The sequence below is a fragment of the Capsicum annuum genome, chromosome 8 (genome assembly GCF_002878395.1).
Source record: "Capsicum annuum cultivar UCD-10X-F1 chromosome 8, UCD10Xv1.1, whole genome shotgun sequence".
Lineage (NCBI taxonomy): Eukaryota > Viridiplantae > Streptophyta > Magnoliopsida > Solanales > Solanaceae > Capsicum > Capsicum annuum.
Genome location: NC_061118.1, coordinates 173,386,819 through 173,413,030, shown reverse-complemented (window position 1 = coordinate 173,413,030; position 26,212 = coordinate 173,386,819). Strand labels below are relative to the sequence as shown.

The 26,212-nt window shown below is 33.8% G+C and overlaps 1 protein-coding gene and 1 long non-coding RNA gene across 13 annotated transcripts; one reads left to right on the top strand and one right to left on the bottom strand.

Moving 5' to 3' along the window:
* Window positions 1-816: 816 nt before the first annotated feature.
* On the bottom strand, window positions 817-19,634 carry LOC107879577. 12 transcript variants are annotated; one of them, XM_047395275.1, is made up of 8 exons: window positions 19,285-19,488; window positions 16,419-16,462; window positions 16,077-16,178; window positions 15,575-15,613; window positions 13,584-15,248; window positions 3,468-4,143; window positions 3,287-3,370; window positions 817-1,118 (listed from the first exon to the last, which is right to left on the bottom strand). In XM_047395275.1, the coding sequence occupies exons 5-8, from the start codon at window positions 13,743-13,745 to the stop codon at window positions 1,042-1,044; spliced, it is 999 nt and encodes a 332-aa protein (XP_047251231.1). In that variant the 5' UTR covers window positions 13,746-15,248; window positions 15,575-15,613; window positions 16,077-16,178; window positions 16,419-16,462; window positions 19,285-19,488; the 3' UTR covers window positions 817-1,041. The 12 variants fall into 12 exon arrangements, with proteins under 12 accessions (XP_047251231.1, XP_047251234.1, XP_047251229.1 ...); XM_047395278.1 differs by lacking the exon at window positions 16,419-16,462 and having other exon boundaries at window positions 3,287-3,339; window positions 19,285-19,493; XM_047395273.1 differs by lacking the exon at window positions 16,419-16,462.
* Window positions 19,635-22,354: 2,720 nt separating this feature from the next.
* On the top strand, window positions 22,355-24,467 carry LOC107880049. The gene is made up of 3 exons (XR_001677156.2): window positions 22,355-22,452; window positions 22,773-22,843; window positions 24,132-24,467. It is a non-coding gene; the product is annotated as an uncharacterized LOC107880049 (long non-coding RNA).
* The last annotated feature ends 1,745 nt before the right edge of the window (window positions 24,468-26,212 follow it).

Here is a 26,212-nt window from a genome sequence, read left to right as displayed (position 1 = left end):
ACTAGGAGTATTATATATTAATTGCTGTATTATTGAAGCAGAAAATAATTAATTATGCGATAGATAGAGAGAGATGCTAGTAATCGTATTCCCTGGCTTGAGGCTGTAAAGAGATAAGGGAGAAGATTCCAGGCCAACACGATGGACCTTATAATTGGAAGATTCAAACAAGATTCTTCTTTCTTTAATTTCCATTATTGCATCCCTCTGACAAAATCAACTCAAATTAAAGTAGTACATAATAAATATCTAGATAGGTATGTGGGCAACACACATACCATTTACAAGTGACGATGGGGTGAATTATATTGGACGAGAAGATGACGACATATAAGTATTATTATTTTGCTAATTATATATTTATGTGTTTGAGATCATAAGGTGCTAGATGTGAAAGATCCATTGCATAGGAGTAACAAGAATTTGAATATTCCGTATTGCCATATTCTTTAGTCCAAAATGGAGCATAAATCCCCACCAGAAAATTGCACAAGTGGGCTGGGGTGGCAATCAGAATAAGAACTTACATGCATCTATGCCGTACTCCATTACAGCCAAGTGTCAAAAGACTTTTTTTACCTACCATTTTAACGAGGTAAAAGGATGCATGTGGGAGTTCTTCGGGCCAATATCATTTGACCACATCACGACCAGTAGGAATTCAAAATATCTGCATGAATGAATACAGATTGCAATCCCACAAAAATTTCTGCCAAAATCTGGTTCCACAACTGAGTAACCGATTCTTTTTGGTAAGTTCTGATACTGAATATAGATAGAAATAGAAGAGGATTAAATGATAATGAGCACAAAAAATTCAATCTCAACGGTCGTTGATGGACCTAAGGAAAGACATTTTCATTTCCTCAATAAAGGAGCTATAAGTTAGTGTTGACAAAGGATAGCTACAGCACAACTAGCTTAAGACCAGACAAATATACTCTCAACTACAACACTAGTGAATTATCAGGCTACAACATGTACAAATTCTGTTTAAGAATACAATGTTACATTTCCTTCTTCCTGAGGCTGTTCAGGACATCAAGCAAAAGACGCGCTGGGGTTCTTTGGGTATTTCCCCAAAACGTCCAACACTCTTACTCGTTGTGCTTCTCTCGCTGAGAAAACCAAAAATAGATGAAATTTAGAAATAATACCAGCACCAGAAAAGGTCCTTTGGAACTAAATTGTGCTAAACATTTATAAAATAGGAAATTTTAAATGAAAAAAGAGTACTGAGAACATGACACAAGTTTTTCACCATCTCACTGGAACAAAGAAGGCAGAGAGGAAATAGGCAGAGTCAAAAGCCAAATCATTTTCAGCCACCAATAAGAGGTTCAGTATCAGATATAGCAGCAATTCTCTTTCGGATGCCCCAACAAAGAACCATTCTATCACACAGCAGCCAATGCCACAACATTATACAACAACTCCAATTTTAAACCAAGAGGAAATAACAAAATGTTCATCCATAAAATGTACAATTCGTCCTCTTTTGAGAATTCAAACTTACCAAAACTTAGGAACCATTTGGCCGAAGCACTTTTTGGAATTTTTTTTTTTAGCAAAATCTGTTTGACCATAGAATTTGTCTGGTGTCTGGAAAAAGAAAAAAGGATTGGCAAAAATCCAAAATCCCAAAAGATGTTAAAAATTTGTTTTTGGGCCAAATATAGCTATTGATTTTTCTAAAAATTTCAAACTTACCCCAAACTTCTATATTTTATAAAAAGGAACTCATCTATTTATGACCCCAACTAATTCCTATTAGGGCTGTTCAAAACCGAACCGTAACCGATAATCCAACCTCAAAATTAGTTTATTGGCTAATTGATAATGGGCTATCGGATTAACGGTTGGAGAACAGACAATTTTTTTTATAATTAATGGCTTATTGGTGCGGGGACGGATTACTCAATTTTCTTATCGGGTAAACCGTTAACCCATTAAGAATTATTATAATTATATTTTTATCCCTAGATATACAAGTATCTTTTGTCAATCCAACATATAAAACTCCATTTATTATTCTATTCACTTCTTAGTTTAGAAAATAACACGTCACTTCTTGTGACATCTAACCATAAAGTGCAGTCATACTCCCTAAAATGTAAAGAAAATCTGAAATTAATTCTTCCATTTTTTTCCAAGAACACACCACAATACCACACATTCAAACACAGAGTCACCGAAAACACATACACCATTACTGATGCACACAAATGCACAACACCCTCACACATATACAGACCGACCCACACACCATCACTCTCATTGAATAGACAGCTATACAACATACAGCACACAGAGAAAAACGCACACGATACACACACACTTCACCAGAAAAACACATAACACTCACTGGAAAATCGACGCACACTCTCACAGCTTCACACGGCAACTCTACACACCCAATCGGAGAGATCAAGAGACGCGTGGAGAGCAGAAACAGAAAAATTGAGGGAGATAGAGAGAAAAATAGAATGTTTGAGAAAAATAGAATTTTTTGAGAGAGAGGAGAGTCCAGGGTTGAACGGAGAACGATTTGAAGATACTTGTTAGATTTTTTTTTCAGGGAAAGAGAGAGTGAGAGAGTGAGAAAGAAGCTTATTGTGATTCTCCTGAAAATTTCATGGACCTGGTGGGGTATGCAATTTGATTAGGATAATTTAATTATTTAGGCTAATAAAATTTTTAAAAAAATTTCAACCGATAGAATTTTGACACGTGGCAAGCCGTTAGGGCCAGGGGTATATTCGCACCAAATTATTAACGGCAAGGATATAAACGTACCCAAAGTATAACGAGGGGCATATACATTCCATTTACCATAGTTCAGGGGTATATTCGTACCTTTCCCGTTTTTTAAAAAATAATTTTGTGCTATATTATTAGTATCTTTTATAATTGGTAGAACTTACAGGTATAAGTCATGTATCATGTTTTTCAATAAAAAGTGAAATATGTTTCCATAAACTATGGCCAGATACATTTTGAAACTTCAATCCAAACTTCACCCAGATCTGATTTCCAAAAATATTTGGGAACCTATGGCCAAACACTAGGTTAGACAGAGGTCATTCACAGGGATTGTGAGAATGGCTTACCAAAAAAAACATCAATACAGAAAATCAAAATTAACTTGTTATCCAATTCATATCTTTAGGGTTAAGGCAAATCTGAGGGTACAACAATAGAGTCAGCAGGTTTACTTATTTTTTCATTCAAAGCAAATCATTAGGAATATAAAAAAGCAACAATAGAAGCAAGAATCACAAAGTACCTTCCTCCAAGGCAAGCCGGATGGACCTCTTCTCCAGTTCAACAGCATGATTGCTTAGGTCAACAGAGGATAGAGAACGAAGCACTGCTCAATAATATTATATTTGATAAAATAAATAAGAAAACGAATTGCAACAGACAGACAATTCAGTGAACAAGCCTCGAGAAATTAGAATACATACTCAGAACATAATCCTCTTGCTTTGACTGCTCCAGTTTGCGCAGCAAGTTCTGCAATTGGATATACCGCTCTTCCCAGTGCTTAAAATTAACCTTCTTGGGATTATCAAACAATAGTCTGGTAGACGTGACTTGATGGTTGCTAACATTAACTGAAGCTAAATTGTTGTTGGACTCTCCAGCGGAGGGAGGAACTGAAGGTTTTGTGGACAAGGAGCACCTTGAAGGAGTCCACGAGATTGATGAAACTTCTGGAATGTAATATCTAGCTTCCTTCATCTGGACTTCAGTCTGAGTTTTCTCATCATGTTGACTAAGCTTTTTCAGTTGTGGCTCATCAGGGACACCACTTTGATTGTTATTAGCAGCAGTTTTGCTCAACTCTCCTTCAGGTTTTCTACGAACATAGACAAGATGCCCAGTACCAGAATTGTTTGTTGAGCATCGGTTGAGTGGGTTCACTAGGCATTCCGGGGTAGGTCTTTTTGAGCCAGTTATATTAGAAACTTTATTGGCCATATTATTCACTTCAGGAAATAGTGGGCTTTCAATAGATTTGGAGGTAGCAATCATATTCTCACTCTCTGAATCTTTTGTTGCAGGTCCCATTAAGGCTACTGGCACCGACAGCTGTTTATCATGGTCACTTGACTTTGAATCTACTGTTTGTTGACCCATCTAAGAGAAGGTGTATGTTAGACGATTATATAGATCATGTTTTTTCAAGTAATTATGAACAAATCTTGTGTTACATAAGTATAAAAGTTAGAAGTTTGATTTTTAAGAAAAGAAGGTTCAAAAAGAGTTCAATCTGAAAGAGAAATTCATAAATCCGATACTGTCTTCCATTTTTATATGACACTCGTTTCTCTTTAGTCTGTCCAAGAAAAAGAGGGACACCTTCTATACAAGGAAATCTTTAATTTTAGTATTCTCGTTTTTTCTTATAGAATTGACATGGAATGTAGCAAACTAGAATATATATATATATATATATATATATATATATATATATATCCAAGGTTTTATTTTATATACATTATAAAGTAGTACAAATTCTGGGAAGAACCAAATTCCAGATCCAATATGGGACGATTAAACATTTTTTCATTCATTCCCGAGGTTGAAAGCCATAGTGCTAATACCTAAAGAGGCAAACCAGATACCTACTACAGGCCAAGCAGCTAGGGAGAAGTGTAACGAACGAGAGTTGTTGAAACTAGCATATTGGAAGATCAATCGGCCAAAATAACCATGAGCGGCTTGAAGCTTCCTTCGTAATTCCCGAAACTTCTCCGTAGTGGTTCCCTTAAATGCCTCATTTCAGAGGGAAACTCAAAGTGGCTCTATTTCATTATATTCCATGCACATCCCAATTCCATTCATTTAATATCCCTTTGGTCTCATTGACATAACACCCTTCTTATTGGACGATCATGATACTCCCCAAAAATCAAAATTCTTGATCAATGGAGGAACAATATCACCATTTTTGTTCAATAAGATACCAAAGTGGATGATTGACTCATCCCATACTAGAAATAATCGCAGGAAATCCTTTGTTTGGTTCAATTTGCAACCCCTTTGGAAATCTTACCTAAATGGTATTTCTTTCCTGTATTTCAAATACTTCGTATAGTGCCCAATAAATTGTTAGGGGTTCTTTTAATGGTTTCAGTACCTGTGGGATTATTAATGGTACCTTCTTCAGAGAATGTTAATTTTGATTCAACCATCTCTTTGTCTACTTGAATCGAATATTTGTAATACCAACTAAGATTTATAATACTAATAAATCACATAATATCCTCCGTTATTTTTATCCCTTTTTTGAAATTTAGAAATAGTAAGCAATTCCATAAGGGATTTCTGAAGTTCAGTTATTTATCTTATTAAGTTATTTGTTATTATTAATCAAGGATTTCTTATATAGCTAGAACGAAATTCATTGGGCCCTTTAGGAACATGCCTTCCAATTGAGAATTTTTATTCATCTTACCATTTCATAACTCATAATCAGATCTTAGTAACTAACTATTTGCAACTTGACAATTTAAACCAAACAGATTTATTCAATCACATAGCTTGGGTTCCTAGAATATGGCGCCCTTGGGGCTTTCTATTTGTTCCATTTGATTGTATCGAAAGGCCCAATGAATTGGGATTTCCCTATACGCGAATCAAGATCGATAAAAGGAAGTTTTACAATCACAGACTCAAACCCATTGTCGAATCCTACTCAACGGAATATAGAGGTACTTATGGCAGAACGGGTCAATCTGGAACGGAACTGCCATGAAATGACTTATTAATAGATTAATAGAGCACTTCAGAATGCGTATACATCATATATACTGGATAAAGTGAAATGGTAGACACACGAGACTCAAAATCTCGTGCTAAAGAGCGTGGAGGTTCGAGTCCTCTTCAAGGCATAATATTGAGAATGTTCATTGAATGAGCATTCTGAATTAGAATAAATTCGGCAACGGATCACGAAATCTTGGTAATCTTTTCTATTTAATGAATGGGGAGTCTGCTTTAAAATCGTCCGCCCTGCATCCACCCCCGAGTAAACGCTTCAACAGGAATCACACAAGGGTAGATTAGAATCCTCCGATAAAATCCCTCCTTTTGGTATGAATAGTTTATCGGTTTGGGCATGGATGTTCTTATTTGGACATCTTGTTGGGGCTACTGGATTTATGTTCTTAATTTCTTGCCGTGGATATTGGCAAGAATTGATTGAAACTTTAGCATGGGCTCGTGAACGCACACCTTTAGCCAATTTGATTCGCCAAAGAGATAAACCAATAGCCCTTTCCATTGTACAAGCAAAATTGGTTGGATTTCACTTATGCGGCTTTCTTGATTGCCTCTACGTCGGGCAAATTTGGTTAATTAATGTGTGTATCTGCGATAATCTCATTTCTTTCGATGGAGATTCGAACTGGTGGGACGAGGATTTACAATCCTTTGGTCTACCAATCCCAATTGGAACCTCGAACATGAGAATTTTTAGTCCCCGTTAATTCCTATAATACATTACTCCAGTTGAGTCCAATAGAATTTCAAAATGAAGATATTTTTATTTTGTTCCAAACATATTCTGCTATGAATGCATAAGCAGGTAAAAATTACATGTGTTGAGCTACCAAAGAAGTAATAACCCCTAAAGAAGCTAGAGCAAGGCCTAATTGAAAATGAAGCGAATTGTTGATTGTGTCATAAAGACCCTTATGTCCACGCCCCAATCGCTCCCGGAGGAATATGTGCGTCTAAAAGATCTTTCATACTGTGCCCAATCCCAAAATTGGTTATGTTCTTTTCTTCCTAAGAGGTGGAACAGAATAACCCGATTGAAGCGTAATGATCATACGTTTGTAATGCATTGTATGTCCCATAATATGTCCCATTCTTCTACTATATATATGTGTGTGTGTGTGTATAACTATCATGACAAATGAAACGAAAGCTATCGATGCAGCCCTAAGCAGCAGTTAATTCTGTGAAAAGTTATGGATCTTGATTCTCCATCAGATAGTTTATATGTAAATGCATGCTCCTAACAGCTAAACTTGAGAGTCAAATGTTCAATGGTGTGATATCTTAAAATAAAAATGCACCGTAAAAGCGTTTAAGTCTCATATGTCTAGCAAACAACCAAAAACCAGATCATGATAGAAAGCTCAAACTAAACAAATTTTGAGATGTGACAACAAAGAAGTATCCCTCGCCCTCCTCCTCCTACTTCTCTCTTTCTGTTTAAAGGATAAGGAACAAGAATGAATGTAGATATCCATTCAGAAAGTGTATATCCTATAAAGCCATTTAGTTGCGAACTTACGCAGAGCTTGCTTTATTCCTAATCTAGAACATTCCTATATAAAACATTTACTAGTTCCAATTCAACTTATCTTAACCCATAAAAACACTATCCACCAACTCAGCATATGCTACAGACGTACAACAACAACAACAACAACAAACCCAGAATGTTCCCACTTAGTGGGAGCATATGCTACAGATCCAAAATTAAATTGTTCTCAGAAACAACCTCGTCAATTTCTTCTGCATGATCTCTGACAACATTCCCCATATACATACTCAATGAGAAGCCTTTATTTCTCCGCATATGCTCCATCTTCGAAATTATACTCTCGAATGTCCACCATTATCTTCCTTCGAAGTTCCTAACTGATACTTTCTGATTCTTAGAAATGTGACAAACTATGATGTGATCGGAAATTTCAGAATCATCGGTTCTAGAAGATATAGTCTCTTCGTAGGATTGTTGCCTCCAGAAGCATACTCATCCTCTTCCTTTCTCCTTCATAACGTTTTCAACATTTCTGCACATAAAAACAGGTACACTAATCTTATCAAAGAACTTATCTTCTTCCCTTAATTTTTTTTATTTGGGATAAGTTCCTCATGTCTAAGAACCCTTTTCAGCTTTCCATCATGGACCGGGCTGCAGAATATGATAGAGAAAAGCTAAGTTATATCAATCAACAAATTATGTGTCTTTGTTATGCATAACAAAATGGAGAGATATACAAATCTCTTTGTTACTTCAAAGATTGTAACAAAAAACACCCTTGCAAGAATCACCAAAATATTATCTTGCAACATATTCACGTAGAATAACTCCTTTTACTATAACAACCACCACTCCAGACCAATATGTTTGGAATTTTGCAATTTTATGAAAATATTGTGAGCTGCACTTCTTGCTTTCCGTTTCAAGCCCAAGCACCGTGTTGCTTCGTTGTGCTTTTCTCTTTTACCAGCATAGTTTTAATAAAGAAGCCATGTCCTGCTATCATTTATTCGCCATTTATCGGAAATGATGCTCAACCATCATAATACAACTTTTCAGTCTTAACAATAACAAATTTGGCCTAAGGAAAAGCATCAGTAAACTTTGGCCTGATTTTGCTGAGAACATCACTTTTAGGGTGGGGAATGGCTCTCGCATCAAATTTTGGAAGGACATATGGTTGGGGGATACAATTTTGAGTGAGGAATTCCCAAGTTTGTACACCATTGCAGCTGAACCAGATTCTATCATAGCATGCAACAGATTAGATGACAATTGGGACATAAGGTTCAGGAGAAACCTTCATGACTGGGAACTTAATGACATCTTCGACTTTTTTGCCAAATTGCAGCCTTGCTCCTTTTCACCCCGAGAGCTCGATAGATTGAAATGGGGTAACTCAAGAAAAGGTCACTACACGGTCAAGGAAGGCTATCACAGCTTATGCTCAAGGAACTCCATGATTGACAAATGACCATGGAAGCTTGTATGGAAGACTAAACTACCTATCAAAGTAATATGTTTCAGCTGGACTGCACAGCTCAACTCATGCCTCACACAGGAATACAGGATAATCTCTCCAAAAAGAAATTCCAGCTTGCCAACAGATGCTACTTCTGCCACAAGCACACATAAAGTGTCAACCACTTGTTACTGCGTTGTCCAGCTGCCTTGGACCTTTGTAATATGTTCTGTTGTTTTTTGGTCTTTTTTGGGTCATGCCCTTCTCCGTTAAGGATGCTCTTGAAAGTTGGAGTTCACGGGAAGCTGAAAAAACCATCAAGAGTGTCTGGATGATGACCCCGGGTGTTATATTTTGGTGTTTATGGATAGCGAGGAGCAAAAGATGTTTTGATGGAATTTCAACTTCTAGTAGTCTTTTGCGAGAAAGATATTTAGTTAGCCTCCTTACCTGGTCCAAATTGACCCCTGTAAATAATTTAGAACTCTTCTTGGATTGTAAGCTCTATTTTTTTTTTGAACTTGGTAACTTTGTATGATATCACAAAACAGTGCATAGGTAGTGCATAGGTTGTACTGAAACCTTATCTACAAGTGGTCCCCAAATCTTACTGCTCTATGACTAAATTGAGTCTAAAACATCAATTATAGAGACAGTAGCATTTGAGTATAACTGATTACACCAAAAACATAACAGTAGAATGCAGTTAAGCTTCACATTCTGTACACTATTCTCTATGCTCTCAAAACACCTAAAGTTCCTCTCTTTCCATATTGCCCACCATATAGCAGCAGGGATAAGTCTCCATCTGTCTCTGTCCTTCGCCTGTGCTCCTGAATCTTCCCAGCTCTTTAATGCCCAGTAAATGCCTTTAAGACTAAAAAAAATGCTCCATAGTTGTTGAGTGTACTTGCAGTGTAGAAACAAATTGTTAACAGTCTCTAATGTTTCCTCACAAAGAAAGCATCTAGAGCATAAGGTTATCCCTCTCTTCATAACATTATCTTGAGTTAGGACTGCTTCTTTGGCCAGCAACCAGACAAAGCATGATACTTTGTGTGGTATTCTACTTTTCCAGATTGGTTTCCATGGCCAATTTATATTCTGCTGGTTTGCCTGATCCATCAACTTATAAGCTCTATTGACTTTGTATACTCCTCTATTGTTTCCTGTCCACCAAAAGATATACTCCCCTGTTTGGAGTACGTTGAAAGGCACCATTGTGTTGACAAATTCAGCTAACCTCTGAACTTCCCAGTCATTAAGTTGTCTCCTGAAGTTGAAGTTCCAACCCTGCGGTGTCCATAAATCTGCTATATACCCTTGCTGAAATGTGACTAAGCTATAGATGTCAGGAAATAACTCTTCCAAGTTGCCTTTCTCATGCCAGTTATCCTTCTAGAACTTGGTCTTGGCCCCATCAAACACTTTCACCTTTGAGTTGCTTTTCACTTCATCCCACAGGTTCCTAATGGATCTCCAAAGGCTGACCCCATAGGGAGAAGTCACAACTTTGGTCATCCATTTGTCTTCTGCTACGTATTTAGCTCCAATCACCCTTTTCCATAACTATTGGTTACCATTTGCATACTTCCATAACCATTTCATTCTAAGAGCTTTAATTTGCAAGTTTAGGTTCTTAATCCCCAGACCACCATTCTTCTTCCCAGTTATCACTGATTTCCACTTTACTAAGTGAAATCCTTTCTTTTCCTTATTGCCCTGCCACAAAAATTTCCTCCTAATGTTGTTCAACCTCTTGATGACCTCTACTGGGATGGGAAAAGGGACATCATGTAAGTTGGAAAAACGTCAAGTATTGAATTGATTAGTGTCAATCTTCCACCCATAGACAAGTATTGTGATTTCCACCTGGCTAATTTTTTCACACTCTTCTCAATTACACTGTTCCATATATCTATGGACTTAGATTTAGCTCCCAGAGGTAATCGCAAGTATGTAGTTGGCAGAGCGCCAATTTCACCACCAAGGATTGTTGCTAACCAGCTCATATTGTTGACTTGATTAATAGGGTACATTAGACTCTTTCTCCGATTAATATGCAAACCAGAAGCCCCTTCAAACAAAACCAAGATTACCTTTAAATGCTTCATCTTCCTCGGCGTCACAAAAAATAAGTGGGTCATCCGCGTATTGAAGGTGTGTCACTTCCAGGCTGTCAACCCCTTCTCAATTACACTGTTCCATATATATGGACTTAGATTTAGCTCCCAGAGGTAATCCCAAGGATGTAGTTGGCAGAGTGCCAATTTCACCACCAAGGATTGTTGCTAACCAACTCATGTTGTTGACTTGATTAATAGGGTACATAAGACTCTTTCTCTAATTAATATGCAAACCAGAAACCCCTTCAAACAAAACCAAGATTACCCTTAAATGCTTCAGCTGATCTTACTCAGCGTCACAAAAGATAAGTGTGTCATCCACGTATTGAAGGTGTGTCACTTCCAGGCTGTCAACCCCTTCTCAGACTACTTCAAAACCCCTCGTCCAACCTCTCAATTTCGTTGTCTTGATCATATTATTCAATCCTTCCATAGCAATTAGGAACAAGAAAGGTGACAAAAGATCACCTTGCCTGAGTCCTCTCTGTGATTGAAAGAATCCTGCAGGAGAACCATTGACTAGAACTGAAAAGTTGACTGTTGAGATACATTGCTTCATCCATTTCAACCACTTCTGCCAAAACCCATCATTTTTAATACTTTCACAAGGTATCTCCAGTTAACATGGTCATACGTTTTCTCTATGTCCAGCTTGCAAAGAATACCTGGTTTTTTCTGCTCAACTCTGGAATCAACAGCTTTGTTGGCAATCAGGACTGCATCCATTATTTGTCTCCCTTTAATGAATGTCATTTGCTAAGAATCTACCAACTTGCTAATCACCCCTTTCAGTCTCTCAGTCGGTACTTTAGAAAGCAGCTTATAAATACTGCCAATCAGACTTATAGGTCTAAAATCTCTCAACTCTTTGGCACCTTTCTTTTTAGGAATAAGTACAATAAAAGTTGCGTTAAAACTCTTCTCAAACACTTTCTGATCATGGAAGTTTTGAAAAGTGTCCAGAATGTCCTGCTTTACCACCTCCCAGCACTTGATAAAGAAACCCATAGTGAAACCATCAGGCCCAGGTGCTTTATCAGATGCACACAACTTGAGGCACCTCAAAACTTCAGTTTCATCAATGTTGCTTTGGAGAGCTACCCTATCCTCCTCTGTTAGAACTGGGAACTGAGTATTTTGATAGATAGGTCTCTACTGGATGGATTCTGTGTATAACTTTTTGTAATAGTCCACAATTTCTCCTTCAATTCGGCTTGGTTCTTTGGTAAGTTCTCCCTGTATCACCAATTGGTCAATATTGTTGTATCTTCATGAGCATTTGCCATTTTGTGAAAGAATTTAGTATTCTTATCACCTTCCTTCAACCAGAGAACTCTTGACTTTTGTTCCATGAAATCTCCTCTTTCTTAAGCAACTCCTCATATTTTAGAAGTAATTCAGACTTTTTAGTCGTCTCCTCGTCAGTGAATACTCTATTTTCCCTCTTAGTATCCAAGTCTGCCATTTGTTTAAGTAATTTCTTCCTTTGTATGCCCAAGTTCCCAGTCTCCCCATTCCTCCATTCTTTGAGTTTGGATTTCAAAGTTTTAAGCTTGCAAGCTAGTAGAACATAGTCAGGCCTCCCTGAGAAATTGAAAGAGGACCACCAGTTTTTTACCCTGTCAATGAAGCCTTCTGTCTCCAACCACTAATTTTCAAATTTAAAATAGTTCTTGTTCCTTTCCCAAGGCCCTCCAAGTAGTGCTATAGGGATGTGGTCAGAGCTCAATCTTTGAAGTGGGAGTTATTTCATGTTTTGGAAACTATCATCCCATTTTTTGGAAACTAAAACCTATCAATCTTGGCAGCAATTTCATGTTGGTCTCCTTTGAACCAAGTATACTTAGCATCCTCTAGTTGCAAGTCAACTAGCTTCATATCTTCGATAAAGTCAGAAAACTCCCCCATGCCCCTTGTTCTGTTTGTACCATTCTTCTTCTCGAAAATATATCTAGTGACATTAAAATCCCCACAAATGGCCCAAGACCCTTCCATCAGTCCCCTCACAGAGCTCAATTCATCCCAAACTATTCTTCTTTCTTTGTAACAATTAGGAGCATATACTCCTGTGATGTGGCACTTGAAAGTTTGAAGTTGTGATTCAAACTTACAAGTGATCGAGTACATTCCTAACTCCAGAACTTCTCCCTTCCAAACCCTCTCATCCCACATCAATAATATACCCCCCTTATTCCACTTGCTTCAAGATATGCATGTCTAACCCGCCTCTCTCTCCAAATTTGTTTAGCCATTTCTGAAACATTCCCGTCTAATTTTGTATCTTGAAAACAAATAATGCCTGCCTTCCACCCCCACCAAACTGTTCACCCGCCTCCTCTTTTCTATTATTCAGCCCCATAACATTCCAAGACACTAGCTTGAACTTCATCAAGAACTAGAGCTTGTATTTTCCCCCTTCTTCCTATTCCTTGTGCTTTTGAATTTAACATCAAAAGATACTAGACTTTTCAATTCTTGTGCACCCTTTATCCTTATCTTTTTGACTTCAATATCGTGGTCTAGTCTTCTTGCTTGCCTGCAGCTGTCTATCTGCATTAAGAGTTTTGTGGCCTCCTCTTTGAGTCCTTGGAAATCAACCCCAAATATTTCCCCAATTTTATCAAGTTTTGTTGCACCCTGATGTTTCTTTTTCTCTCCCTTGCAAAATTTATTGTTGTTGCATCATTATTGGTTCAACTTTCTCTACCTGCCAATTGACAATTTCAATGCTGTCATTCTGGAAAGTTATTCCGCAATTTTCACTTTCTGCACCACTGCTGTTGCAATTCCTTAACTCCTGTGGATCTTCTTCCTTATCTGATGTTGGCGAGGCACCCCTATTCTCAACCTCAGTTGTCGTCATCACCATCTTCGCGAAAGATTTCCTTTGTTCTGCTACTGGAGAGGAGACAGGCAGAGAGAGTTGTGTTGTTATGTCTTCAGCAAAGCTAAAGGCACTGTGGGCTTCTGTGAGACTCTGTTTCTCCACTTGTAGATTGTTGAAAATAACCTATGCAGCTAAATCTGGGCCTTTAAATGAGTTTTGTGGCATTTTTGGACTGGGCTTATGTGAACAACCCACTACAGAGGTCTCATTTAAATGAAACATGTGCCTGGCATGTGACCTTGCTGACACACTTTCTACATGTGCTGTCTTCTGATAGAATCCTTAATATGAGGGGATTTTTGTACTTCTCCACAGAGGCTCTCCTCTCTTGCCCATTGTACAAAGGCATTATCTGGATAAAGTGCTTCATCTCCTCCGACTAGTTTTTCCGGCAGGATTTCAAAATGTGGTTGACATTCTGCCCAAATTGGAAAGTGGTACATGGCGCCGTTTCGGGATATCACCACCTCCCTTGGGATGCTGCTACCATCATTTGAAACTAAAATTCTGGCCCATTTCATATGATTCTTAAGCTTTGTTTCTTCCTCTGTCTGTAGTAACCCATCCCCCGCAGACTTCGCCTATTTCCTTAAAAATATTCTTGGACCAAAGATGCAGGGGAATCCCCACGGCTCTAATCCAGATTTTCTTCACAGTTGCTGCTCTTGGGATGCACCCAATTGTTGGTTGCCACCATTCGAGATGAAATCTGTAATTTTTCCATCTCCATTGACCTTGAATGGTCTGCTCCGCCATGTATCTATTTGGGAACCGAAGAGGAACATCTCACCATACAACTCATAGATGTTTACTCCGAAAACTTTCTTCCTTGTTGTTGTGGACCATCTTCTTATATCAGCTAAAGTTGGCCCTACGTTTGTTTCCTCACTGCAATACCCAACTTGAAATCTACTTAGTAGTCCATCCTCCTGGACATCTGTTTTATCTAGTACTTCTACAGTTGAACTTTCTTGCTACTGATCTCAGCTGTGTGTATGTTCCTAGTTTGCCATTTACTCTCTTGTATAACACTTGCGTGAGGATAATCAGCTTCTGTATTCCTTGAGCTTGGTGTTATCTGCTTCTTCCTCTGGCATTTAATGAACCTATCGATCTTTGAAGCAATGTCCAACCACCCAGCATAATGCTATTTCTGGAATGATTAGACCTGTTCTCCCCCCTCTATTTAATGTTATAATGCTAATAAATCTCCCATATTCATTATACTTTCTTGTATAGAAGTGCTCTGCATCACTTTCTGCCAGCTTCCATCTCCTGATTTCCTTCTTTTATTCCTTTGATGCTTCTTTCAGGCAGACACATATCCGCTCCATAACCTTCCTGCTCACTGATGATCTGCGCATCATCTTCTTATTGTTAGCTCTATAGCTTAGAAAGAAGCTACAAATCCTTATTTTTGGAAGCTTAATTGATCTATCCTTGTAATGTTTGCATCTTCTTGATGTCCTTGAATGAATCTACTTACTTCATCAAAAAAAAAAACAATAACAAATTCCAGATCACTTCTTCTTATGCACCGGATATAATTCATGTAACAAGCCTATACCAATCCATCAGCTCTAGAATCAGCTAAGAGAAGGTAAATACTTCCTACAGATTTGCAACATCAAATCTCAAATTATGAAAACTAGAACAAGTTAGGTGTAGATAGCAACCCTGACACACTCAATGAGTGTGCTTATGGTTTTAAAAGTCTTCTTCAATTGTTGCAACTTAATAAATGATATCATTTTTTCCAGAACATTATAAGGAAATGTCGAAAAGTTTAAAGAAGAAGATAAGGCGCTAACCATTCGGATCTGCAGTGTTGAAGAGAGACCAATTTATCCCTGCATTTATTGAAAGTAGTTGTGGTAACTTAGGAAATAATTCTAGTTTTATACTTTTAAGAGAGGTTAAAGGACGATACTCGAGTGTTACCATAGTCAAAAAAAAAAAAGGAAGATACTCGAGGGCGTTGATTATTCATTTGTAACTATGACATTCGGAATTAGTGTAGCAACGGAGTCCGAACCACCACAATTTCACAGAAACAATTTTATTTTAAATGGTCACGGCAAGGACTGGTGGAGGGAAAAAGCAATAAGGACATGATTTACATAAAACTACTGTATAGATGACAAAGAACCTGATGAGCGCAGAACATCAGTAATGCCTATATTTGCATGTCAAGTATATATATATATATATATATATATATATATATATCTAAGCAAACATCTATATAGAGAAATATGAATAAATGGACTGACTATATATTATCTGTAATGGAGTCGAGAATATTTCTCTCACCTCATAGGCTCACAACATCAAGATGATGGAGCATGACATGAGAAGAATATGTTCCATTCAAAGTGTTTCTGTTCCAATACATAATGAAAATGATCTGCAGCTCTGAAAAGAAGCAGCAGCTCATGTGAGAACAGATTCCAGTTCAGTGATTTTCAATGACCAAAAAGGATAAATGGAAGAGGACCAACAAACTTTTTTTTGGGTAAAACTGAGATAAAGAAAATAAGTTCTGCTAAATTGATTTGAATCTGTCCACTTAATCCGCATGGTTTAGAGAAGGAATTTTGCAAGTACTACTTCTAAAAATGTTGCAAACGCACTTCTCAATGGGCAAACTCTTACCAATTTTTTTTTTCTTTTCTTTCCAAAACGGCCTACTGTCTGACCTAAATAGCAAGAAAAATCAAAGCCAATTACTGAGTTGCATTGATGCTTCTAAAAGTTTAGTTACATTATCCACTGGATCAAGAAATTATGCTATAATCCATGAGAGACAATTAATCCAAGTAAAAAATTTTGCATTTGATGAGTTAATTCTTCAGATAAAATAAATTAGATTTTATTTTTTAAGACATTCTTTAGATAAGTTGATCCTAAAAACATATTCAGTTAAACTTTGAAAAAATGAAGACTTTAAAACTGGAAAATAACATGTAGTATTATAATTCTGAAAATGGAAAGAAACATAGCATTCCAATAATGTAGCAAAATTCCTTGTCTATGTTGTCACTATTTGGTTATGACTTTTGCAGTAGTGGACTTGTTATCCTATAGGGAACATTGTAATAACTCAATTTTTTAAATAACGAGTAATGGGTAATTTAGCCTATATTATTAATATTAATTAATAGAATTAAAGTGGCAAGTCAAAAGCCAAAACGTATTCCCTTGCTCAGCTTTCATGACTCGGTAACTGAAAGAGTAAATATATTAGGGCTCTCTATTCCATTATTTGTGGGGAGAAAACAAGCACCCGGTGTTGTCTAGTTTTTCACCGTAGCTTAGACACTTGGGAAATTGAATGAAAAAAAAAGTTTTCTACTAAATTGAGGATTTCCAGAAGACTAGTAACAGGTATCAACTTTCCACATTCATCATGTTTTTTCGCTTGAATTGGAGTTGTTGTATAGGATAAAGCCGTAAGAGTAGGCTGATAGTTGAAGTATTAAATTATTGATCAATGATTAATTGTTAGTGAAGTTAGGCAAACAAAAAAATAAATATTGGAACTTAGCAGTACCATGGGAAGCAACTATTCAGTTTTTCCTGTCGATTCATATTGTTACTTTGATTGCTACTACTTCTAACAAAAGAGAAATAAACTTTTTGATTTGGCGATAATTGACTAATGATGAGAGACATGTATGGCTATAGTAGTGACTCTATTAATAAGAGGATCAGAGATTGGTTAAAAAATTGATGTGTCTGTTAGAGAAATTCATCGTTTTTGAAAGTGCTATGTTTGGATAGTGGGTTGGGATATTTTTACCTTTTTAATTCATGGTTAAGGTGTGAGATATTAAGGAATAGCAACAGGACTGAAAGTTGCGGATATTATCGTTTGACCCCGACTAGTATAATTGATATCGTTTATTAATATTGTTACATAAATTGAAGCCATTGGAGGCTATTTGGTTGGTGTTCCACGCATTAATAGGTTGGAGAACTTGTCATTAGCGAGATAAGTGAGACTTTAAGCTTTGAGTTCTTGCTTTTCAAATATTATTTTAAAATTGTGTTTTTGTCTGCCCGGTCCATGTGTTGGGACGAGCATGTGCTTAGCAGAACCGGTACAAGGCCGGACGCATATACTTTATGTTCAAGAATACAAAAATTTTCTTTATAAAATATTCTGTGATGTGATGCGTTTGTGTGCGATGAGATTGGAGCATTGTGTATGCTTCTTAGTTTTAATGGGGCATTGTGTATGCTTCCTTTGAGCATTGTGTATGCTTCCTTAAGCATTGTGTATGCTTCCTTAAGCATTGTGTATGCTTCTTGATTTGATATGGGACATTGTGTATGCTTCACTGAGTATTGTGTATACTCTTGATATATATTTGGTACATTGTGTATGTTGCCCGGAACTCCTGGTGTTGGTTAATTACTTTATTATAAATTATGATAAGTACTTAGTGTAAATTGTATTGAGATACATGGTTCTTGATAAAGGATTGGTGGGCCTCATTGGTCACCTTATTATGATATAATTTTTGTGTATAATAACTTTATGTTCTTGGTGCTATTGTATTTTCTAATACTTGTCCCAGGAGTACTTAAAGTAGCGAGCCGATGATCTTACTGAGTTATATTTATATATAGCTCACTCCTTACTTACATGTCTGCAGATTCCATCGCGCAAGGTGAAACTAGTGGGTGACGGTTCCGTTGTACGGATTCTATTGCTAAGGTGAGCCTTCGCATTGTTCGTGGAGGCTTTCGTTTCAACTTTATCTATCTAGTTTATGTTTCTTTTTGTTGGGTTTGCATGCCCAAAGGTTGAACTCATGTAACTCTATTTTAGATGCTCCATGGTCTTAGTGTGAGATTTGGGACAAAGAATTAGTTCTCGAGTGGTTGTTGAATTTATAGTTTGACTATGAAATTTTATTGAACTAATATTCTCTATTTATTGATGCGTTGAAGTTGTACATATATTACCGTGGAGTTTATTATCTGGTGAAGTGTCCGACAAGAGATGTTAGCGGGTGCCAGTCACGTCTCCAGGTTATTTTGGAACATGACAAACATAAACAAAGAAGTTAATTTTCCTATCATTTCAACAAAGGTAATTGGAATTTGTGATTCATCTTGCAAAGAGGTCATTTAGGTAAAGTATTGTTTAGATAAGTTAAGCTAATAAAGGTAGTTCTCTGGCTGTATTGTTATAGTGATCAGGAATTGATGTAGTCTTTCCTGAAAAAGGGAATCATCTTTGGATTACAACATCAATATATATATATATATATATCTAAGTTGTTTATTTTAGAAAAAATGCTAGATAGTGAAACCAAATAATGAATAAAGAATGAGCGAATCCGGCAATAGATCAGTGGGGATAATGCAATCAGCAGATACTGTTGTCTATATCTAAAATTCAAGTTAGAAGGAGGATGAATGAATTTAAAAAAGGAATACAAATGCCTAAAAGTATATGAATTTGGGAAGAATTGAATAGAATAGGGTGAAAAAAGCAATGAAATAATACCTTAATACATGCTTCCAATTTCTTCAGAAACAACGAACGAATATTGAATTGATATGATTTGATTGAGGAAGGGAGTCGGGAAGAGGGAAGGGGGACCCGAATTATTTTGGTTATCGCTTCTTCTAACCCGTTACCACCCAATTCTCTTCTACATGGAGGGAGGGCTACTCTGGTTGTGGACTCTCTACATCCTGCCTATATAGCATATATTAAAATTATTGATTATTAATTACTCTACATGTATATATTTTGACATGATGCTGACTAATAAAAAACATAAGAATGTAAAAATACTTTAAATTTGTTATTAATTGATTGCATATGAAATAATATAAATCAAGATACCTTAGATCATAGATGTAAAAAGGGGGAAGAATTTCTCTTCTTTTAATTGTACATTTTATACATTATTAAAGTCAAAAAATATTTTCATATTAAATGGATATGTATGAATATGTATGTGACATATATAAGTATCAAATAGATAACCACTTTAATTTATTATATTCATAGCACTCTTTCTTAAATATTCATGAAAAATATGTTCAAAATCACACTGGGAATAAGCTTAGTGAAGAAAAAATAAAGGTAAATCAACATATATTGCTAATGTTTACCCCTTATGCCGTAGTTAAACTTATCATAATTACATTTGTAGCTATTAATTAAGTAATAGTTGTGGGTTAAATGTGTATAGAGTCTATGTATAAAAAATAAAATAGCATAATCATAAAAGATTTTGGTACAAAATTTATTTAAAATAGAAAAATTCTCATAAATCACGCGGATAATTTTCTTCAAATTTTTTGTTTTCTTTTTTTATATGGATTATTACAACTTACATTTAAATTTTCGAAATACAACAATATACATCAAATATAACTTCCTCATTTCTTCGTAAGGCTTCAGAATTTGAAATACAATTTTATTATATTTATATATTTAATGTATTTATCCGACAAATTAGGTATGAATATAATTTAAAGGTAGAATTGATACAAATAAAAATTAGCTCTAAATTTAACACTCGAATATAAATACAAACACTTACAATTTATATCTTCAAGATGAACACGAATCGATACGAATTCAAATGTAGAAGAAAATACAACTCAGATTATATGTATAAATATACAAATTTGAATGTATAAATGTATACAAATTCAAATGTGTAAATGTATACAAACTCAAATGAAATTTCACCAAAAAACGAGGTGTCGAGGATGATGAAAAGTGAGATCTGTCCCCATGAGATTTCGCTGGAAAAAAAAGCATCGAGGAAGATTGGTGGGAGTGGCATGGATCTTCTCTGAAGGAAACAAGGGGAGGAGAGGAGAGGATGAGAGAAAACGACAACAAAATCTGAGGGATAAATGAAATTAGGTTAAAGGGTTGGAACTGTTGCGAGTGATTAAAAAGGGAAAAAATGGGACTTTAATGGTATATACGCTTTGTATTTGTACATGATGACCCACAAATAATCACTATTTAAATAAAACTTTAGTTGTGAGTTAACATTACCCATGTTCCATGAGTAAGGACTCTTTTTTCCCACGCAGAGACACATTTTGTAATATGCTTTGGTATTGACTTATTAAAACTCTTAACAAGAAAACTCAATTTGGGCAAAATCTACATCTATATCTATATCCATATATACTAAATAGTAAGAACGTCTTGTCTAATATGTTGTCAAGTGTCAAGTTATGATAAAGTTATGTTTTAATTTTATTACAAATTAGTTAAAGTTAGATAATAAGTAACTAAATTTTAAAATTCCACACCCTTTTAAATTACATTCAAATTTGATAGTTATTTAAACTTTTTACAGTAATTTAAAAATTCAATTTTGTCAAGTTCCTAATAAACATATATTTGGTTCAAATTTTTAAAAATATATAGTTAATTACAGACAAAAAAAAAAATATTTTACCTCCACACTTTTCACTCAATGCAGATTTTTACACAAACTTTTGAACTTATTTAAATGAAACTTTTGATTTTTGAATTCTAAGTTGACAAAAAAGTTATAAATAAATAAGTAAATTTTGTAAATAAATGACATCCTACGAACTGGACACTTGACAATTATTCATCAAATTCTTCTAAGGTTATTCATAATACTAAATATTTAGGATAATTCATACTTTTCAAAGATTTTCATGTATGGATTAAATTCATATTTAGATCTGCATAATATTAACACAAGCTTTGTAAATTAATCACATATATAATTTTTGAAGTTGTAAAAATAAAAGTTTAAATTCTTATATTTTACCCTCCTCAAATCCTATTTGGTGAAAATATATTTGGGTATATTTATATTGTTGTTGTTGATTAGTGTAAAATAATTAACTAATATTATAATATTTATTATATGTTTTCATTAATTAATAGTAGTTAGTAGTAAATTTTTCAATTTTAAAATACCGAAATTTATCCATGTTACTCTTTCTAAAACAGTTGCTCCTAAATCATAGGCTCACACTACTCATTTCTCTCCTCTCAAAATTACAAACACGGGAAATTATAACCTTTTTTTTTAAATCTTAAATGACTTAAAAAATAATGCTGGATATTTTCTTTAATCGTGCAACATTTAACTTGAGTTATTTAATTATGAATATGAATAGTACATAATATAAATATATCAGTTATTAAAAGAACTAATTTCAAATTCAAATTAAATTTTCATTTTAAAATTTGATATATCAGCAAAAAATTAAGAAGAAGCCAAGGATTAGAACAAAATTTGTAAAAATTCAGATTTTAAAAAATAAAGTTTTTAATATGGAATATTTACAAATTTTTGAATTCCCATTATGTATGTTTAAAGGTAATTTAAAACTGATTAAAATTTAAAATTGATTAAAATATTTTAAATTTAACTTTAGCTTCTTTAATAAAAAACTAATGGTTAAATTGTAGATTAAATTAGAACGGTTTGAATTTTTAAAAAGAAAGAAAAATTAGAAACCGCCACTGCTCCCACTTCCTCCACTTCCTCTTCTCATGGATATATATAATTTTGGGGCAGTTTTTTTCCCCGTTTCTCCTTTTTTTTTTTCTGATTAATTTTCTTACATCAATTTTTTTTCTCTCTTTAATGTGTAGAAAATGAAATGGAAAGAACTGCAAGCACTATGCAAATGAAACATGGAATTTCTGGTAATAGATAATCTTTAGATAATGAGTAATGTTTATTTATTTATTTTTGGGTTTAAGAAAATTTATGTTTTTGGTTAAATATATTTGTGTGCACAAGCAAATAGTTAAAAGGTCTTAATTCAAAGGCTATCATAAGAAATATCTTGGATCATAACATATAGAATCCGATGCATGTTATAAATATGAAGGTTTATAGTGCTGAAGTTTTGTACTCTTTATGTACCATTTCTTCATCATCTATCATATTTATATGATCTTGTGTTGACGTTTGTACATTCAATTTTTTCTAATCTATCAAATTGTGGTCTTATATTTTGAAGGTTCATAAGAAATTTGTGATCAAATTATGAAGAAATCTACATTGTGAGAGAAGAGGATAATTTTTTGAATGGTGAGTAACAAATTTGCAAAATGTGTACTACCTAAAATTACTTGGTTGACTCTTCTATGAGACATTAGTTTTATTTTCACATAAATAAGGATTCTTTGTGAACCTGTTGAGATGATAACTTGATACGTGGTCCCGATGATTCTAAAGATTGTCTTTACTACTTGCTTGCTCCAGCATTAGTTATATTAATCTACTTTCTCTTTATATTATCTTTGTTTAATTTCTTATCCAATTTCTTTTGTTGAGTATATGTTCATCTTCTTGCTTATGTATAGTTTTTTAAAGTGTATATGCAAGCCTATTATTGTTTGTTTGCTTTCACTAATGTCTGTCAATTTATCATTTCATTTTTTGAACTTTATTTATTTTCATAGTTTGTACGTATACTAATAATCTTATTAATTTTATTGTCTATGAAAAAATCTCTTTTTTCTATGAATAATCAGGTACTAATAAGTTATGCCTCCTGGGGGAAAGAATTATGACATATAGTGAATAATGACACTATATTTTTTGAAATTCTAAGAAGTCCATAGATCTCCAGATATTTCTACAACAACAACAAACCCAGCACATTCCCACGTAATGGGGTCTGGGGGAGGGTAGAATGTACGCAATTCATACCACTACTTTAGAAGAAGTAGAGAGGTTGTTTCCGATAGACCCCCGGCTCAAGACAAAGGACAATAGACAAAAACATCAAAAGCATGAAATATGATAAAAATAACAAAGGTACGACATCAACAAAAATATTGCATATTACCAAACAAATGAAACTCCCTCCTCCCAACCCTAAAACTAACAGTCGCACCAAAGCCTTTGTAGCTACTGACTACGACTCGTCCACACATCTTAGCCCTCTATCCTAATGTTTTTCCTCCATACCTTCCTATCAAGGGCATGTCCTCAGTAAGCTGTAACTGTTCCAGATATTTCTAATTTCCTAAAATAAAAAGAGTGAGTTTTTTTTTTTTTTTGGCTTTATATTGCTTTTTTTATGCTTTTCTTTTATTTTCAAAGAAACTAAATTTGTAACTATGTGTTTGTTTTGATTGACTTTTGATTTCTTATAAATTAAATGTCACAAGTTAGAAATCTTAATTCATGATTTTTAAGATTTTTTAAATTTGTATTATTTTAGCCTAAAACTGAGTGTTTATAAGCATTTTCTTAATTTTTACTCAAACACTTCAAAATTGATGAGTCAATACAAACATACTCGATATATGTTACCTTTAAATTTATTATAATATTCTTATTTGATCATACGTGCTAACATGTTGCACAGAATTCAATAATAACTTGAGCATGCACCAGAAAAGACATTTATTCCTAGCTAGAGCAAGTCATACATTGTATAAAAATGATGTTGATCATGATTTGAAGAAGTTTGGGGGCAGCTGAACTTTCAACAATAAAGGAAGTTGCTAAAATTAGCAGTAAAGTAGGATGTAACTATTTTATTTCTTCTGCATATGTTACTTTAAGTCTGTGATAGTAGTTTTTGTTTGTGTCACTGAAAATGTTATGTTTACTGACTCATGTTTATGTCATTGAAGACATGAATATCTTAGAATTGAAGCTTTTGAAAATGCATTTGATAAAAGTGGAGAGGGATGCAAGTATAAAAGCTTAGGATTGAAGCTTATGCTTCGTATTGTTTATTTTATTGTATTGTATCATACTGTACTTTTTTAATAAAAATAATATTCGAATAGATTGTATTATTTTTTCCGTTATATGATTTCACATATCAGTAATTTGAATGATAAATATACTAGAAGAGTAGGTTATGAGATATGACTATATAAAATAATAGGATAAAGAGTAAAATATGATTATTAAATAATATGTAAGGGTAAAATGAGGAAAAAAAAATAAGGTAATGACATAATTCCACTAAATCGTTCGTTACATAAGATATAACTTTTGGTTGTTATCTAATGATGAAATTTAACGATACAATACAATAAAACTTAAATAATAATTAAAACAAATATAATACTAAATATGATACAATAAAATTTGCTTATGGCATCTATCCACAATTAAAATAAAAATGATTCAATATTAAAAAAGTAAACTTTATTTTTTCAGAAAAATAAATTATATATCACCTTTAATTCAACCTCGAAATCAAAGATTCCTATAGAAAAATATATCCACTTAGACCATTGTAAAGATAATTACCAAATTGAAATAGGAAATTATAATTTGAATTGGAACAATAATTTATTAAAATTAACAATATTTTACTACGGTACGATCATTCTATAGAGACAAATAAAGATTTTTTTTAAAAAATAATTACATTTATACAACCCATAAAAACAATTACACTGACACATTCCATTTTAAACACTATACAACTTTGTACTCATTTCGTTTTAATTTGTTTGATTTTACTTTGATTTGACATAAAAAAAATTATTAAATAAGAAAGGGTTATCTATCTATACATATAATAAAGGAGGATAGTGTAGACTAAAATTAAGGTAAGTGTCATATTTAGAACTACATGTTTGAATTCTTACAACAAAAAACTATCATTTCATGATAAAAAACAATTTTGTTGATTATTTAAATATTTAATATTATGTCTTATTTTATATTGTGGTAAAAAACAATTAAATTCATTTTTATTAGATGAAAACTAATATGATTTCATATTATTTCATTTAATGTTATTTCATATTGTGGTAAAAATCAATTAAAATTCATTTCTATTGGATGAAAACTATTATGATTGTTCAATTATATCATATTAAGAATAGAAGTCAATTATTCCATACCATTCTGTGTTTTTTTAATTATTTATTTAGTTAGTTAGTTAATGTTATTTCATATTTCATATTGTGGTAAAAATAAATAATTATTTCATATGTTTTTAGTAATAGTATTATAAGAAAATAAAGATTAACGATTTCATTACAATTGAGTAAAAGAAATATTACAAGAATAAATCAATTACGAGAATAATCAATTAATAAATAGTAACCGACCAATTTATATGAAAAAGATTATAGTCATTCTAAATAAAAAATATTTAAAAAAGCGTCATCCTTCAAAACAATTAAGTTTGACCTATTTTTGTTAAACAATAAATTAATTAATATAAGAAAATCCTTAATTAAAAAAATAATAATTATTACCTTATTTGAGTTTTTAGAAAATTATAAAGATAATTATAATCAATTTACTATAATCAAATTATAAATTCATAAGAAATTTTTGAGAAATAAATTAGTAATTAGAAAAATAAATAATTGCTATCTTTTTTAAATTCTCCCCAAAATTATAAAGGTAATTGATATCAATTTAATATAATCAAACTATAAAAATATGAGAAATTCATGGGATTGAATTTCC